Raw genomic sequence first — 19,745 nt, 5'->3', positions numbered from 1 at the left:
GAGTGCGGGAGGGGCAGAGAGAGAGGGGGAGAGAATCCCAAGCAGGCTCCACACTGTCAGCACAGAGCCCGATGAGGGACTCAAACTCACGAACTGTGATATTATTACCTGAGCTGAAACCAAGAATCAGACACTTAACTGACTGAACCACCCAGGTGCCCCTAAAGGTATAGATCTTAAGGAAGCTTGATGGGTTACTGAGTATGTATATGTTTATGTACAAATACCCAGATAAAGATATACACTGTTTCCAACACCCCAGACTTCTCTCCTCAACTTACAGGTCAATACCCACTCCTTACCATGAATCCACCATTATGATTTCTGTCACCACAGGTTAGCTTTGCCTGTGACTGAATTTCATATAAATGGAATCATAAGGTATATATTTGTTTTTGCCTGGCTTCTTTTGCTCAACATGAGGTTTTCAGATTTATCTCTGCTTTGATATATATCAACAGCTTGTTTCTTTTTATTGCTGAGTAATATTCCATTGCATGTACATACCAAATTAATCTATAGATTTTCCTGTTGCTAGTTGTTTTCATTTTTTGCCCATTATGAATAAGCATGTTATGACCGACCATTCTTGTAAAAGTCTTTCTGTGAATGTATGCATTCATTCTCTTGGAGATATAGCCAAGAGTACAATTGCTAGATTAAAGGGTAGTATGCATTTAACTTTCCTAGAGACTGTCAAACACCTTTCCAAAGCAACTGTGCCATTTTAAACTCCTGCCACACTATATAACTTTTAGTTTGGCCGAGTATATAAATTTATATTCCTGAAAAAATGAGTTTTGTAAATAATAGTTTTCTTGAGTGAGATGCTTTATACCAACATAAATTTCAGATAATTTGAAAAATAACTAATTAATTGATCAGTTTTCTTACTTCTTGATAGGGAAGCATTAAATAGATCAGCGACAAGATAAAAATTCATAAATTTTATAGTGTACTTTTTTGTTAATCAAAAAGGATTGTAAAAAAACAGAATAAAAAGACTTAAATGAAGAAAGATACTATGTGCTAAAAGTATGAAAACAAATATTAAAAATAGTTAATATCGCATTTTGCCAATTCTAGGCCATACCATTTCCTCCTCCACATTTAAACATCTCTGATATTAGGAAGCATCTTATAGTCAATGACAATTTATATTATATATAATTTATGGGTTTAGTTAACAATAGTGGACAAAGTGCGAAGTACTGTGGTAGGTAATAGTAACATCTCAGAGAAATCAAAGACATGGGAACTAAAACTAAGCACTATTTTTATATTTGGCTATCAGTTGAGAAAGATGCTTAAATCATTCGACTTCATGGTTCCAAAGGTATGGTAACATACGCACGCTCATATCTACTTGTGGGGAGTAAATTGTTACCACCTTGTAGAAGAGCAGTTGGACAAAACTTATCAAGATCCTTCAAAATCACTTTGGACTCAGAATTCACTTTTAGGAATGTATCCTAAGTGATAAATACAGAAAAAATATATAAACAATTTAAATGGTGATGATTTCATAACGATGAAAACTGAAAGCAATTTACTTGTTGAACGATAGGGGATAGTTAAGTAAACTCCAACCATGGACTACATAATGCAATCACTAAAGTATTTTAAAATAATTTCTAAAGTTATAGGAAAATGCTCACTTATTTATTTATTTTCAGGAGTAGAATTTAGTGATTCATCACTTACATATAATACTCAGTGCTCATTCCATCAAGTGCCCTCCTAATGCCCATCACCCATTCAGCCTATCCCCTGCACCCAATGCCTACTTTTTAATGTCAAATAAGAAAATAGAAGAAATATTATATTAATGGCATGACTCTACAATGTTTACCAATATACAAGTGATGTTTATATATATATATATATATACATTAGAAAATTTAATACTAATATTAATAATGATTATTTCTGGGTGGCGAGATTATTTTTGTTTACTTCTTTATACTTTTCTCTACTTTCAAAATTTCCCACAATTAGCAATAAAACCTTGAAGTTATTTTTAAAATCACACGTATAAAGAAATAGCTGTGAAAATTATGACTAATATCTAATTTGCATAACATGGGCATGAAAGAATAAGTCAATCCTCATGAAAATCAGCCAACATTCATGGCTCTTCTCATTCTTAAAAAAAATTATTTTATGTTTTTACTTATTTCTGAGAGAGCGAAAAAGACAATGTGAGCAGGGGAGGGTCAGAGGGAGATACAGAATCTGAAATAGGCTCCAGGCTCTGAGCTAGCTGTCAGCACAGAGCCTGATGTGGGGCTCGAACCCATGAACTGTGAGATCATGACCTGAGCTGAAGTCAGACGCTTAATCAACTGAGCCACCCAGGCCCCCCTTCATGGCTCTTTTCAAAACTAAGGAATCTTGAAAAAAAAATCTGTTCCTAAGCAAGCATATGTATTGGGCATGGCAGGCTAAAGTCAGGACAGACCATTGCTGCTGGCCAGGACATACCCCTTTGTTTTCCACTTCATGAATTATAGGACTCATAGTCAGAATCCTGATCACATTACAGAGTTTTATAATTTTTTTTTTTTTTTTACTCATAAACAGTTTGGAATTTTCTGTCCACACAGACATTCAGTTCATCTGACTCATCTTAAAATCAGACTGGACCCTGGGGTTAAAAACCTTAAGGGAACTAGTTATCTATTTTTAGTGCTTTTGGTAAAACTTGATTGTGATTTTTTAAGTTTTCAAATATTAAAATGATGTTCATTTTTTATAGGCGATTAGAACTATTTTTTATGTTATGCTGTTTATTATGATCATGTAAAGTCTTGCAGGGAGAGTGAATGAGAGACCCTGTGCCCCCTAAGAAGACAAGTTCATCAATGATTATCGGGGTTGAACTGTGGTATTGCCCTGGGTTGTCATCCACGACCTGGATCTCACATCAGAGTTTCAGGAGAGGCAGGGGAGGCTATGAACTGCCCAGGTAGATTTGGTTGGAAGCATCCAGTGAAAACAAGGATATTCTCCGAGACATAGTGAACAGTTTCCCACTGGATGGGAGCCACTGTTAGTAGGCACTTTGGTGTAGGCACTGTGCTTATACCTCCATTAGCTCAGTGCATCTCACTAATTTGATTTTAAGGAGACTGGACCTTGCCAGGCAAGTCATTCTCTAAGCCTTAGGATACATGCTTTTCCAGACAGCTTTACAAACGGATCCCTCTACTGTTAGCCATGTACTTTATACTAGATGTCTCCCAGAGCTGCTTCTCTGGCAGAAGAAAATGTCACCTGTCCTAGGGCACAGGAGTTAGTGGATTATAGTGTTTGAGGAGTCAATAATTAGGTCCATGTTAAAAATATGTCAGTTACACGAGCTGAGAAAGGAAAGCAGCTGGCTGTTTGATTGGTTAGATGGACAGAGTTGATGTAGGATCATCTTGTCAATTGTAGACATATGTAACAGGTCTTTCAAAGAACTCATCAAAACTAGTAAAACAAACGTCAGCTTTGACTTTTCAACCACCCTCAATAGCATTCCTTTTCCAAATCTCCAAGCCTCACCCTTTTAGGATCTATCTGACTTAGATACTGAAATGTCACCAGAAATTCCTTTGTAAGTTAGGATATCAATTTGCAAATATAAGCTTCATTTGTCCTTCACTATAAATTTGTTCCATACTCTAACAGTAACCATTTATCCGGTTTTTGATTTATAGTTTGACATCTTATTGTGTTTAAATCTCCATTTCATTTCTTTCAAAAGAAGTGCTGTTACTCATGTTCTGATCTTTGTAAAAATGTAGACTTAAGTTTCAAAGAAAAATGGAAGAATGATATATTCTATGTCCCCAAGTAGTCTCATTCCTAAAATGGAAAGAAGAGGAAGTGTGGCATATTTTACCACCCAGAATTCAACAATCATCTTTCCAAAATGGAACTTTACCTAGATGAGCCAAAGCTGGTTCTCAAGGTGTTTGTTTGTTTTGTGATAAAATCTGTTTCAGTGCCTGAAATCTGTCTCTTCTGGTATGGTTTTTGAGCAACAGTGTGCTACCTGCATGACTTCTTTCTATTATTCAGAATCAGAATGCAAAGATATGTGCATGTTTTAAATATAAACAAATACAGATGTATCTACCCATCACCAGCTGGTATGGGTGGCCATTTTCAACTGTTGCAAATGCTGTCACATGTTGGGTTTACTTCCTGAATCTCTCCTGACTAGATCCATCTCTCTACATCCCCAGTGCCGACACTCCAGTTCGGGCCTCCAGCATTTTCTACCTTGATTTGCAATAGTCTATTAACTGGTTCCCAGACTCCTGTCAGATCCCTCTGAGCTATATTCCACATGGTGCCAGCATGCCATGTAAACAGCAAAAGCTGAACCCAGGAAGCCCTTCAGCTCCTGGCTATAATCCAGATTGGCATTCAGGTCCAAATGATCAGGGCCTGTCCAGCTCTCCACCATTATCCCCGACTCCTGCACTATATATAATCTGTCAATTACAGGTTACCATCAGTTACCTTCGCTTGAGACATTCTTATCTCTGACTGGAAAACTCCTTCAGTAAAGCTCCGTGGAAAACAATTAGGTAATTTGAATTCATAACCTCAGAAACAAGGAAATAATCGGGAATATCAACTAAGGTCTACACACATACTATTTATAACAGTGTTATTTATTATAGCAAAAAATGTGTACATGTAGGGGGACAGCTTAAACGTCCCAAAACAGTCAGATAAATGATAACATATGAGATACCATCTATTAATTGAAAATGATGGTGATACAGTTTTACAAACATGGAAAATGTTTATCCTAGAAACGACTTAAGGTGACTTAGGAGATGCAGATATTCAAAAGGTGCCATAAATTTAAAAGAAGAAATTAAAACAAGAGTAGAGACATAAAATAGTCAAAGATAAAGCTTAAATTAATCCCTTTTGGCTATGCATGGGCCACAAATTTGGCTCTTAGCGGTCTACTGACAAACAGAAAATCAGGATGGTATCATCATTCATTACCCACAATATAAAAAACATTCCCTTGCTTGGAAGAAGTGTGGTGATTCTGTACATGAACTGCTTTGGCAAAGTCCTGTGAAGAAGTCACAGAATAGGGGCGCCTGGGTGGCTTAGTCGGTTACGCGTCCGACTTTCGCTTAGGTCATGATCTCGCAGTTCGTGGGTTCGAGCCCCGCGTCGGGCTCTGTGCTGACTGCCAGCTCAGAGCCTGGAGCCTGTTTCAGCCTGTGACTCCCTCTCTCTCTGACCCTCCCCTGCTCACGCTGTCTCTCTCTCTCCTAAAAATAAATAAAACATTAAAAAAAAAAATTTAAAAAAAAAAAAAAAAAAAAAAAAAAAAAAAAAAAAAAAAAAAAAAAAAAAAAAAAAAAAAAAAAAAAAAAGAAGTCACAGAATAAAATCCTAACAAGAGGCACAATGGCAAGGTTCTGAAGATTGCTTCTAACAGCAATCCCTGATAAAAGTGCTGGTCATGGCACCAGCCAATTCCGTTCTTCTGGAAGGAGCGACTATGTCACAGAGCAGGATTTCTGGTTTTCTGTGAACCCAGATACAGATGTACATTTCAGGGAAACAGAAGAGCTCACCTGTATTTCAATAACTCTTCCCAAAGAATAGCCTTTTTAAAAATCACACTTTTGATACACCTAATGAGTTTAAAGTTGTACTTGCTAAAAAAGTACCTAGAGTCTAGCTAATCTAGCTGGATAATTAAAAATAGACTCATCAGAATGAATAATTCAGGGGCAGGAGTCGAAGCGGGAGGATTGGTGAGAAAGCCACTTCAGAAAGCCAGGAAAGAATGGATGGTGGTGATGGTGTTAGGAACAGTAACGGCACCTGTAGTCCTAATCATAATAACGGTAATTCATATTAGGTTTATAGTAATAGTAACAAGAATTAGAATGGTGACAATCGTGATAATAATTATCATTCTTTGTTACATTTTAAAGTGAATGTGTAAAAACCAATTTTTAGTGGGTCAACTTTAGATGAAATTAGATTCATTCTTCTGCGTGTTGCTGTCCAGTTCTCCCAGCACCATCTGTTAAAGAGGCTGTCTTTTTTCCATTGGATACTCTTTCCCACTTTGTCAAAGATTAGTTGGCCATACATTTGTGGGTCCACTTCTGAGTTTTCTATTCTATTCCATTGGTCTATGTGTCTGTTTTTGAGCCAATACCATACTGTCTTGATGATGACAGCTTTGTAGTAGAGGATAAAGTCTGGGATTGTGATGCCTCCCATGTTGGTTTTCTTCTTCAATATTACTTTGGCTATTTGGGGTCTTTTGTGGTTCCATACAAATTTTAGGATAGTTTGTTCTAGTTTTGAGAAGAATGCTGATGCAATTTTGATTGGGGTTGCATTTTCTCACACCATACACAAAAATAAACTCAAAATGGATAAAGGACCTGAGTGTGTGACAGGAAACCATCAAAACCCTAGAAGAGAAAGCAGGAAACAACCTCCTTGACCTCAACCGCAGCAATTTCTTACTTGACATATCCCCAAAGGCAAGGGAATCAAGAGCAAAAATGAACTATTGGGACCTCATCAAGATAAAAAGCTTCTGCACAGCAAAGGAAAAAATCAATAAAACTAATAGACAACTGACAGAATAGGAAAAGATAGTTGCAAATGACATATTGTATAAAGGGCTAGTATCCAAAATTTATAAGGAACTCACCAAACTCCACACCTGAAAAACAAATAATTCAGTGAAGAAATGAGCAGAAGACATGGACAGACACTTCTCCAAAGAGGACATCCAGATGGCCAACAGACACATGAATTGATGCTCAGCATCCCTCCTCATCAGGGAAATACAAATCAAAACACACTGAGATACCACCTCACACTTGTCAGAGTGGCTAAAATGAACAAATCAGGAGACTCTAGATGCTGGTGAGGATGTGGAGAAACGGGCACCCTCCTACACTGTTGGTGGGAATGTAAACTGGTGTAGCCCCCCTGGAAAACAGTGTGGAGGTTCCTCAAAAAAATTAACAATAGAATTCCTCTTTGAACCAGCAATAGCACGGCTAGGAATTTACCCAAGGGATACAGGAGTGCTGATGCATAGAGACACATGTACCCCAATGTTCATAGCAGCACTCTCATCAATAGCCAAAACATGGAAAGAGCCTAAGTGTCCATCAACGGACGAATGGATCAAGAAGATGTGGTTTATCTATACGATGGAATACTACATGGCAATGAGAAAGAATGAAATCTGGCCATGTGTAGCAACATGGATGGACCTTGAGGGTGTTATGCTGAGCGAAATAAGTCAGGCAGAGAAGGACAGATACCATATGTTTGCACATATAGGTTCATTAGGAGGATCTTAACGGAGGACCATGGGGGAGAAGAAGGGGAAAAATAGTTGGGGAGAGGGAGGGAGGCAAACCATGAGAGACTCTTGAATGCTGAGAACAAACTGAAGGCTGATGGGGCTGGGAGAGAGGGGAAGGGGGGTGATGGGCATGGGGGATGGCACTTGTTGGGATGAGCACTGGGTGTTATATGGAAACCAACTTGACAATAAACTATTTAAGGAAAAATAAATAAATAAATAAATGAAATTAGATGCTTATATCAAAATCTAGGTTTCGTTATTGACGTTTTCTTTCTAATAAAAGTTGAGGCTAAATTAATAATACAACACACACACACATACACACACACGCACACACACACCTCCAGACCAGGGGAATGGGGAGTTAATGTTTAATGGTTACGGAGTTTTCTTTTGAGAAAATGAAGTTCTGGAAAAGGACAGTAGTGGCGGTCATACAACAATGTGAATGTACTTAATCCCACTGAGTTATAAACTTAAAAACAGTTAGAAAGGTCAACTTTATGTTATGTATATTTTGTTCCCCCACCCATTCCAGAATTATCTGATGTAAGAGGTAACCCTGCTCAGGACAAAAATGACATTCTGTTATGAAGAACGAGGAGCCCGGACCGTCCATGGACCCGCAGGCCACTCAGTGACCTTGACTCAGGGGATGCTCAGGGCAGCCCTGCCCACTGCTCCCGTTCAAACACAGGAAGCTGGCTTGGAGCTTCAACACTAAAGAATATAAGTGCAACACTTCCCAACCAAACTATTTTGGGATTGGTGTTACAACTAAGTTGCTTTCTTTATCCAACCACTACCCCCTGCTCTAAAACATAAAAATCAAAGACCTCAGTAGAAGTACAGGTAGTAGTGACTGCCTCCTACGGTGTCCTCCAAGAAACACTGTTTACAGAATGTGACTATATGAGGGAATTTGTTGGGAACTCTGTTTATGAGCAAGGTAAAAGTGGGGGCATATCTACCAAAGATGATAATTTAGTTTGAGAGGATTTTATCTGTAACCCAACTATGACAACAGGAAGCCACAGGGCTTGCTGCCTCTATGGGCCACTTCTACATAACCCACCGATATCATCTGTATATGAAAGAGACTGCTTTTGTCTCTTTTCTTGAAGTGGGGTGGGATGGTGAGATGTGAACAGCTCATCAAAAAATTATTAAGAAATAAGCTAAAGGGAGTCAGGACACCTTCCTGTTTAACCTCAGGAGAAAATTCTAACTGGCTTGTGAAAGGATCTGGATTCTCCAGGTTCTAAATAAGCACCAACGTACCAAGGGCTGTGGTTGGTTTATTTAATTTAGACTTTGATCAGCTTCTGCCTACAGAGTTAGAGGCCAAAGAAAAGTCAAAATGAGCCCCTGAGAATCTAGAACCATTTCTAACATATTAGAATATTAAGTGAAATGAGCAGGATGATAAACGATGTTGACAGTAATGTCTCAAACTTAAAAATATAGGCATAGCAAATAAAAGCAAGGAGATATATAAAAATATTAGCTGCTGTTACTGAATGCGGGAGTTGGGTAGATAATTAAATATTTATCCATTATACCAATTCACTATAATGAAGATGTAATAGGCAAGGCAAACCATTGTTAGAAAATGTGAAGATGTACACATCTTCAGAGATGCAGAGATGCTTCAAAGGCTGTGGAGCCTTTCTGGTGCCTAGCATTGCTTCCTCCAACTTTTTAAAATCCATTTTGCTATTGTTGTACCCATCACTCTGAATTGTGATTGCTTATTTCAATTCCTATCTCTTTCCTCCACACTAGACTGATTTCCTTTAGGGCAGAGATCATGCCAGAGTCTTCAACTCTGTTACTTCACACCATTCCCGGCACACTGTTGCTACAAAATAAATGTCTGTTGTTTCGGATGAAGAATTTAGGACCTTTAGAAACTCTTCTACATCATAGAAGAGTTCCCAAAGCCAAATTCAGTAGTAGAAACTAATATCCTCCGAAATTAACAATAATGCTGTAGGGATCCATCAGGGAAAGGAAAAGAATTTTACAGGCACCTAGAGAAAGGATTCATACATTGACTTTTTTTTTTTTTTTTTTTTTTGCAGATTATTGCCCTGCCCAAGGAGGTCGGATTCTTTTTGAGTAGGAGTGTGAAACTGGGTTTGTGTGAAACTGGGTAGCTAAATAGACTGAAATGGATAACTACTGAAGAAAAGTAGGAACACCTTGGGGCACCTGGGTGGCTTAGTCGGTTAAGCGTCCAACTTTCGCTTAGGTCATGACCTCGCGGTTCGTGGGTTCGAGCCCTACGTCGGGCTCTGTGCTGACTGTCAGCTCAGAGCCTGGAGCCTATTTCAGAGTCTGTATTTCCCTCTCTCTCTGACCCTCCCCTGCTCACGCTGTCTCTCTCTCTCCCTCCTAGAAATAAAAAAAAAAAAAAAAAGTAGGAACACCATAGGATAAAAGCCACGGAAGAATCTGAGAGCACAACTTATTCTCTGGACAAGAGAAGACAATAGCATTTCAATTAAATGCTTCAATAAAATATCTTCTGTAGCTAAAAATCATAATCACAAGTAAGAACCTGACTCGCCAAAACCACCCCTAAAGTACACTATAATGTAGATTTCAGTATATATATGCCTTACGCAAAACCAAAGTTCTTTGGAAAATACCCTAGTGGTGTATTAGGATCAAACCCAAACCATAACAGTTGGACCTGTCTGACCCTGATGTGTTTGCCTGGCTCACCCCACGGGGCGGGGCGGGGTGGGCGGGGGAGGCAGCCTCCTCTGCGGGTGTGCTGGGGAAAGCCCTCTGGGGGGGGGAAAATGGTGAGTGCATGTGTGCATGACTTAACTTCAGGACTTGCCATGACTGCAAATAAAGAAGGGAGATCACTTATTAATTCATTCTAATTTGTGCAAGGGTATCCAAAAGACACAAATAAGAGAATGACTCTGAAAAAAATCATGGTACGAGAATATCCTGGAGTGATTTGGAAAGATACCCTAAGTGACCATAATAGAGAAGTGATGGACCCGGCGTGTCAGGCTAGGAGGCCACAGAAAAGAGTATAAAAGAAGGAAGACAAAATCTGGATCATTTTTTTAAAACTGTTTATACTCTGAGGGGATGCAAAAAATTCTGTGAGTGAGTCAGCCTGGAAATAATGAGAAAGAGAGTCTATAAAGTTCATAGGAGCTAGGGCTTAATCATACCCCAGAGGAAATTATGTAGCAAAAAGCAAATGCCAGTGCATTTGTTTGATAACATCCATTAGTGCAGACTGTCTGGCAGAAACAAGCAACAGGCATCAAAATATCTTGATTTTAAAGTCAGCAAGGAAAAAATGGATGAGCTCTTCAAAGATTAAATATATATGGCTCATCTAAGATCAAACAACAAATAACTCCAACCTGTGCCTGGTAAGTCTCAATGTATTTTGTTATTTAAAGTAGGGCCCACAATAAGGAAATAAAAGCAGATGGACACTAGGAAGCTCGAAGCAGAAAGAATCAAGGAATGAGCTGAGAACCAAATAATAATGTAAAAATAAAGAGTTTCAGGCCAAACTGAACTGGCCTAGGGCAAGGGCTAGTATAAATATAACTGGAGTTCCTAAAGTTTTATTTATTTATTCTTATAAATAAAACACTATTTCTTTGGTTAGTATTTCCAAAATTATACGGTCAGAGATAGATCTGGAATAGTACATGATGACAATCTAAACACTTCTAAAGCAATGTAATTTGTCATAATTAAGAACTGAAATCAGCCAAATGTTCCACAACAGTGGCATGGTAAATTGAATCGTGGCACATCTATGGTTTGGATATTATGCAGCTTCTAGTTAGTTCTGTGTAGTAACATGGAATACACTCATGACAGAGCTCTAAATGACGAAGTTAGTTCATACAATATGGATTACAGAGCTCAAGTAATGCTATATATAGTTTTTAAAACAGGTTTTCTTCATTACATTTACATTCTCAAGAAAAAGTTGCAATTTAACTTAAATTTGCTTTGTTATTTTTTATTAGTAGTACCCTCATAGAGCACTGAACATGCTCCAAGCAGAAGCAAAGCACGTTCCTCGCTTCTAACTATGAGGGTTTATAAAACCCTTAGTAAAATATTGCAGAGACAAAAGATGCTGCCCCGCGAGGCTCTCTGTAGCTCACAAGCCCCCTGCCATTCTTTGCCAGTGTTTCTAGAAGTCACCAAGTAAATACCAAGTGTAATGTCTAAAGAGAGAATTGATATAGTCCCTCAAAGGAAGAAACCCACTGAGTCTTCATGTGTCCCAATTTATGATTTTGTCATAGAGACAGTCAAGCATCTACACACCCAAGGAAAGTGAAGCCCCAGGGAAGGCTCTGGCCACAGCCAGCACAGGGCACTTTCCCCAGGCCCTCTCCTGAGGATTAATCAATGTGCCTAAAAGCATTTCAAGAGAAAGCCACTCTCCTTGGGAGTTTCTGCATTTATTTGCATATCCTGTCCTTTTTTGGACATTCTTTGTCATTTTAGGATTATTAGGCTAATTCCTTTCCAGACATATTTTATTTCTTTTGTATTTATAAAAAATAGTTCTTAAAGATGCTGATTTATATCTTTGTGTATTTTATCTACTTTAGTTACTTACATACTCATAAGAATTTTTAAATCTAATCTTTCATTTTTTTAAATTAAAAAAAAGTTTTATTTATTTCTGAAAGAAAAAGAGAAACAGCATGAGCAGGGGAGGGTCAGAGAGACAGGGAGATACAGAATCTGAAACAGCCTCCAGGCTCTGAGCTAGCCGTCAGCACAGAGCCTGATGTGGGGCTCGAACTGTGAGATCATGACCTGAGCTGAAGTCAGATGCTTAACCAACTGAGCCACCCAGGTGCCCCTTGATGGCTCTTTTCAAAACTAAGGAATCTTGAAAAAAATTTGTTCCTAATCAAGCATCTGTATTGGGCATGGCAGGCTAAAGTCAGGATAGACCATTGCTGCTGGCCAGGATGTACCCCTTTGTTTTCCACTTCATGAATTATAGGACTCATAGTCAGAATCCTGATCACATTACAGATTAAAGCTAATCTTTCTAAGTGAAGAACATTTCCTCAAGGGAAAATTTCTTATTTCTAGGATACTTCACAGATGCAATAACAACACTAAAAAAGATGTGGAATTATAGAAAGATGGCTTTTATGCAACTTTAAAGTATTTGATTTTATTGAAGTAGTTAAACTGATTTAATTTTAACCATATAAAAAATTCAAATACCTCAACAGTGAATTTCAATTAGGGAGAAGGATGAGGGTTATACAAGAAATCACTTGGAGAGTTCTTCCAACTAGACGTGTTGGCATCCCCTCCCAAATTCTGGAAGTTTTGGGGTGACTGCCACATATCCTTCCTGCTGGTAAAACCAAAGATCAAAACAAAAGAAAAAACCACAACAAGGGAAATGGAATTTGCCTTTGGCTTCCCAGGCACTCCTGACCATATTCTGGCTGTTGATCCCTTCATGAGTGTTCCCAGCATATTTTTAAGAGTTTACTAGTTAAATTAAAACAGCACTTGTAAAAGTGGGAACTGATTCTAAATATCACGGTTTTGTTGTCATAGAAAACTCCTACTTGGAGCCACACCATCAAATTCTGTATCACGAGGCTCTAATGCACAGGAGTACTCATCCTTCAGTGCAACGAAGACCAGAAAAATAATTATTTCACAAGAAAAAGTGTTTTCAAGGGGAAAGGTCACATAAAAATTACAAGCTTTTCGGTTGTTTGATACTTAAACCTGGAAAACAGTTGGGCAGGCTGACTGTGGGCTAGGCCGGTGCCAGCGAGGCCAGCAGACACTTCGCACCCACACCCCCTTCGGAAGCAGGCAGCTCAGAGACTCACCGGCAGGGCAAGATCCGCACGACGTCATTGGGCTTGTACCCTTCAATGCACACTGCACAGTTATCAAAATCGGGCTCTGTTTCCTGCAGCAGAGAAAATACAGATGAGCTTACCTGTGTAGCTTCAGCTCGTGTGGAAATACCCGAATAAGCAAGAAGAGCATGCCCGGAGCAAGGCTTTCAACAGGCCAGCTGCCGTTTTTTTAATCAATAAGTGGCTGTATATCGGCTCAGTTTCCATTCTTCCAACCTCTACTTTTTGTTTCTGGGTTCCACTGCAAGGGCTTTTGTGAGGGAACAGTTTTTTAATGCATCGTTACTAATAATGCTATTTATTATAATTGTGAGAAAGAAAGTTTTAAAAATACCATTACTAAGAATGCTATTTATTATAATTAGAGGTGTCATCAAAATCTCAAGGATGAGAAATACTGTTTATGGAGAACTGTCTGAACAATATTTAATCTATTGCGTCCTTGGGAATCTTATGTCTACAACTCTAGAATAATGGTTTGAACTTTTTATTCGAGTATATAAATCTCTTTCAATACCCTATACTACTTATGTGGTGGTCCCTGCTCTTTTATGTTCTGTTTGAGGAGAAAAAGTGATGAAAAAATATACTTTAAATTTAGTAATGAATTAAATAAATTTCATCTTATTAAGCTCAATAGCATCTTTATATAGTCAAAAAACAGCAGCATGCAGTGAGACAAATCAATTATTCAGACTGGAGACGATACATGGTATATATGTAGAGCTGGGAATCCCTTACAATGCCCTGAGGAGCCCCAAATATGTGTACTGCAATCCACTGCTCTACAATTTTGTCTGGGGAGAAGAGAGACCTTTAGGGCCTGGACTGGACTGTTTTATTGTTCCTCTTCAAGATATGCTTCTGCTTTTGATATAGTTATTACAGCATTATTTATAATAGCCAGGATATGGAAGCAATCAAAGTGTCCATTGACAGATGAGTGGATAAAGAAGATGTGCCATATATATATGTATATATATATATATACACACACACATATACACACACATATATATGGGTGTGCACACACACAATCACACACATATATATATACACACACAATGGAATAGTACTCAGAAAAAAGAATGAAATTTTGCCATTTGTGATAGCATGGATGGATCTAGAGAATATAGTGGTAAGTGAAATAAGTCAGTCAGAGAAAGACAAATACTATATGATTTTACTCATATATGAAATTTAAGAAATAAATGAACAAAGAAAAAAAGGAAACAAACAAACAAAACCCAAACTCTTAAATACAGAGAACAAACTGGTGGTTGCCAGTGGGGAAGTGGGTAAGCGGATGGGTGAAACAGATAAGGGTGATTAGGAGTACACTTATCTTGATGAGCACTGAGAAATGTATAGAATTGTTGGGTCATTATGTCACATATCTGAAACTACTATATAACACTGTATGTTACTTATATGTGAATTAAAAACATATATGCTTTCCTCTTGGCTTTATGTCATCATTCTACAGCAAGAGGGGCTGCTGCAATGACTTTCGGGTTCTAGATGTTAGATTTCAGAAGGACTGAATATGATTTCTGTATTCACTGCAGACATCAGTGGAAGACATCCCTCATCATATAACACTGTCCTCCTTGCAAGGATTTATGGACAAGGATTTTTTGGAACACCAGGAACAACCACTTGGTTTTTACCTTGTGGGACACCAGGATAAGGTAATTAGATATGGCTTGAATAGTTTTTCCTTCTTTATACTGGCTGCTAGAAAGTCCCAATCTAAATTTGGGCTCCATTTCTGTTACACATTTCAGGTAATATATTTGTGTACAGGTTTCATCCTACCTCCATCTATTTTTCCCATACTTTTCAATTTCTTGTATTTTCTGTCCAACTACTTTGTTGTTCTATTGAATGTATTTTATAAACTGCTTTAAATTATATTTAATAAAGATGGGTTTAATAACAGACTTAGAAGTTATTGTCATGTATTCCTCTTTTCCGACCCTTCCCTCTCCTCTACCCTGGCTGCCAGAAAAGTCAGGAACGTTTTCCATAGCCCCTCACCAAATAGAAAAGAGGATGTTACCTTGTCACCCTTCTTGATGGTTCTGACCTGGAGCTTGCTGATCGCTTTCTTTGCTGCATCTCCCAGTCGGCGCTGAAAAACCAAAAGCTGCTTGTGAGTAATAAAGATTTGTAATTCTTGACTTTGTTTCTGGTGGCATTTACTAAACCGGGGCAGCTATCTCTGAAATCATGCACAGGTGGCGTGAGTGTTAATGACAATGGAAGGGAGAGATGGTGCAGTCTTCTCTGTGCAAACTGGTGCTGGTAACTGAGGTCTATTAAAGAGCTCTGCCATTGAGAGAACCTCTTCATGGGCAATGGTAACCAAGTGGCACGTGACATGGGAAAATCCTTCACTACAGGGACTCCAGCATGGGTTACAGTTGTGCAGACTAGTAGACACACACTTAACTTCAGTAATTTGCCACTCTAGACATTTAATTTGTGACAAGGAGGTAGCCGATCTGGAGTAGCTGGAATAAACTTCATCTCCTTTGCACAATCTGGATTTATTGTTTGTGTATTTCTTTCCATTTGGAATTTTAAGGAATTTTCTTTGCTTATAGAGACCTAGCCTAGATGTATATCTCATCTGTACTATCCTATTCCATCACATTCTTACATGCCAGCTTCACCTCCTCTGTGTGTAAGAGTGGGTATGCATATAGGAAAATGCATAAAACATACATGTTCAGCTTAAATAATATAAAGCAAACACCATAACTCATGGAAAATAATATATTATGACTCCTTTTTTCTTTTTTTGTTAGGGAAAGTTCTATCCTAGTAAGCCCTGCAATAAGGCAATGATAGTGCAATGAGAAAGAAGGGGAGAAGGAGAGGGAGTGGGTGGTGAGAGAATTAAGTTTCAATCTGCCAAGCAGATTTGCTTGTGTGCATGTGAGTTTTCTACATGTAGCATCTCCTTCTTAGGTATGTGTACTACTATCCAGTAATAGATGTGTATTTGCAGCAGTGAAACATTATTTGAAGGACTATAATAAATAAGACATTTAAAAAGAATAATTACTTGCTTTCACTAATATTTTTTCTTTTTGGAAATAACACTCAAGCTTCTTTCTTTTCTTTAAAGTTGTGAACATATATTAGTGAACAGTTAACATGTTCTAGGTAACATACTAAAGCTTTACATGTAATATCACCTTCACTCTTACAATAACCCTATGAAAAATATAGTATTTTATGGAAAGAACCGAGACTTACAGAGCTTGAGTAAATTGTTTATCATAGTCAATGAAAGGTCAGTCAGAATTTGAATTAAGTTTGACTTTAAAACCAAAGGTAAACTACCACTCTTATTACTCACTAAACCACCTAATCAACAAACCAGCCCATTGGTCCACCAACCAACATCCACCCAACCAGCCAGCCAGCTAACCAATCAGACAGCCTGCCAATCAACTGACATTTGGCCAACCAGCCATCCAACCAATACCTAACAAGCTACCTAACCAGCCAACCTACCAATCAGCTAACAGCCAACCAACATCTGGCCAGCCAGCTAATCAGTCAACCAGCTCTTTAGCCAGCCAGCCAAGCAACTAACCAACCAAAATCTATTGAGTATTTATCAATATGGTACTTCCTCAAGCACACAGCAGTAAATAAGTCGAAGAGAGGTGTCCTCCTTGTTGATTCATTTTCTCTTTTATGTTTTGTCCTTAGTTTCTGAAATAATTACCAGCATTTTTAACAGAAAAGTAAATTTAGTTGTTACCTAAAAGGAGACCTACATACACTCGATATCTATGCAGAAGTCTGAGAGTAGTTACTAATCTAAGGTAGCAGGAAAAACAAGGAGAGTTTATAATGATAAATAACATGGTGGGGGGCACATTGAGTGAAAGGGGAAAATACTGAGATGAAACTAAACACGAAGGAATTGTCCTCTCTTCCTCCTCTAAGTCTCTGATCTATAATCCTTTGATCTTAACTCAGGCAACCTCTTTGGGAAGCCCTTCCTCCATATCTTCCAAGACAGAAGGTCCTTCTCGTCTATACCTTATGGAACCTGTTCCCTTTGGTTCATAACACTGTCATAGCATTTGCAATGTGACATTTGCTTTTATGACCCATCCCTGTTACATTTCTCTCATGTAAACTCCTTGAGGCCAAGACTGTTCATTTTTGCTTCCCACCGTGTCCCAGAACCTAGAATAAAACTGCCTTTGATAATTGACAATCATTCCACATGTATTCTGGATTATGATTTTGTCCCAGGCACAGCTCTGGGTTTTGGAAACAATGGTAGTGAAAGGAGGCACCTGGCTGGCTCAGTTCGTAGGTCATGTGACTCTTGATGTTGGGGTTGTGAGTTTGAGCCCTGTTACAGGGATAGGGAATACTTTAAAAAATTACAAATCTCAAAAAGTAGTTAAAAAACACACAAATTCCTGCTCTTTCTAGCTTATAATCTAGTGGAAACTCCATAAATATTTGATGGGTGAATTAAAATCTTAAACTACAAGAATGTTTTTTTAAAGGATGAGAAACCATCTGTGAAACTTAGCCGGTTAACAGGAAAATTAATGAACAAACTATAAGCAATATACGTGGCAGGGTAAGGAAGGTCGTGATCCTGGCTTTGGCAAAACCAGTCAGTCTCAACCAAGAGCTGCTTTTCACTGAAGAAGCCTGGAGTGGGAATTGAAAGGAATTGAGAAAAGGCTACTAGTTACTAGGAGTGAGTGTAACGAACCTGTAGGATATTACATTTAGAATAAGAAATCTGGACCCAAATAAACAAAGGCTGATTGTTTTTCATTCAGGAGCTCAGATATTTTTGCAATTGTGCTAATGCGTGTTACATAATATCTGGCCCCAACAGGATCACATCGACTATTTTTTATTTTCAAAGGCTAAGCAGACCAATTAAGTGGCAAGTATCATTTTCAAACAACAGTCCCAGATTATACTCAAAGGAACCAGAATTTTTTTCAAAACTCAATTTTATTTAAAGCAATTCCTTTAAAACTTTTTCATAAATTGTTGAAATTCAAAACATAACTGAGTACAATTTTTTCATAGTAGAAGTCTGCTATTGAAGAGGATGGAATTGTTTTTGATGGGAATAACATTTGGTTTAACTGGGTTTCAGAGTTAGCGTTCCTGAGCATCACAATCAGTTGTTGATCTGCAATGAGGTTTTATGTACTATACCGAGCATACTGTTTTCTATGCATAATTCTTTTTTAAAAAAAATTTTAATGTTTATTTGTTCTTGAGAGAGAGAGAGAGAGAGAGAGAGAGAGAAAATGAGTGGGGAACGGGAAGAGAAAGAGGGAGACACAGAATCTGAAGCAGGCTTCAGGCACCAGGCTGTCAGCACAGAGCCCAATATGGGGCTCGAAACCATGAACCGCGAGATCATGACCTGAGCAGAAGTCCAGCGCTTAACCGACTGAGCCACCCAGGTGCCCCTTATGCATAATTTTGTGTGATGAGATTACAAGGGAAAAAATGGTGAAATATAGGGCATAACCTCTATTCTCATGGAATTTATAATCTATTTTTAAAATTACCAATCCAGTGGGAGAGCAACCTTCATAAGTATAGTATAATATTACTGCTTTAAGAAAGAGAGGAAATGGTTCATTACAAGTTCCTAAAATAATTTTTGAGACACTTTATATAGTTCTGAAGAAGGATATCTATAAAAATACAAAGCCAGCCATGTCCTTTTATTAGAAAGTCTATAATGTGGCTTTTGCTGATTTACACACACAATATTAATTTTTTTTCCATCTTAACTGTCTCTTACAGTCTGTTACTTCATTATATAATAGTTACTTCTTTTGACACAACCCAAAAGGAATGTTGTTTTTTAAAAAAGTTTTTATTTTAATCACCCAGTGCTCATCACAAGTGCACCTCTTAATCCCCATCACCTATTGCACCCATCCCCCACTCACCACCCCTCTGGTAACCAACAGTTTGTTCTTTATGGTTAAGAGGCTGTTACTTGCTTTGTCCCTCTCTATCTCTCCTTTTTTCCTTTGCTCATTTATTTTGTTTTTTAAACTCCACAAATGAGTGAAATCATATGGTATTTGTCTTTCTCTGACTGATTTATTTCACTTAATATAATACTCTCTAGCTCTATCATGTCATTGCAAATGGCAAGATTTCCTTTTATATGGCTGAGTAATATTCCATTGTATATATACACGCCACATTTTCATTATTCTCGATGGACACTTGTGCTGCTTCCATATCTTGGCTATTTAAATAATGCTGCTATAAACATAGCAGTGCATGTATCCTTTTGAACTAGTGCTTTTGTATTATTTGGATAAATGCTAGTGGTATGATTACTAAGATTGTGGCATAGTTCTATTTTTAACTTATTGAAGAACCTCCAGACTGTTTTCCACAGTGGTTGCATCGAG

At 38.0% G+C, this 19,745-nt stretch overlaps 1 protein-coding gene across 1 annotated transcript in view; it reads right to left on the bottom strand.

The window, feature by feature from the left end:
• RNF150 (ring finger protein 150) overlaps positions 1–19,745 on the bottom strand; it is a gene marked incomplete at its 5' end in the record, with an annotated part of 97,821 nt that overhangs the window by 59,932 nt on the left and 18,144 nt on the right. The window contains 2 exons of the mRNA XM_039249159.1: positions 13,261–13,343; positions 15,356–15,427. Of these exons, the coding sequence (XP_039105090.1) occupies positions 13,261–13,343; positions 15,356–15,427 (155 nt within the window). The remainder of the gene's footprint in view (positions 1–13,260; positions 13,344–15,355; positions 15,428–19,745) is intronic.

The sequence above is a fragment of the Hyaena hyaena genome, unplaced genomic scaffold (assembly GCF_003009895.1).
Source record: "Hyaena hyaena isolate Hyena2069 unplaced genomic scaffold, ASM300989v1 scaffold_333, whole genome shotgun sequence".
In the NCBI taxonomy this organism is placed as follows: Eukaryota; Metazoa; Chordata; class Mammalia; order Carnivora; family Hyaenidae; genus Hyaena; species Hyaena hyaena.
Note: the sequence above shows the minus strand (reverse complement) of the source record. Positions and strands in the feature narration are given on the sequence as shown.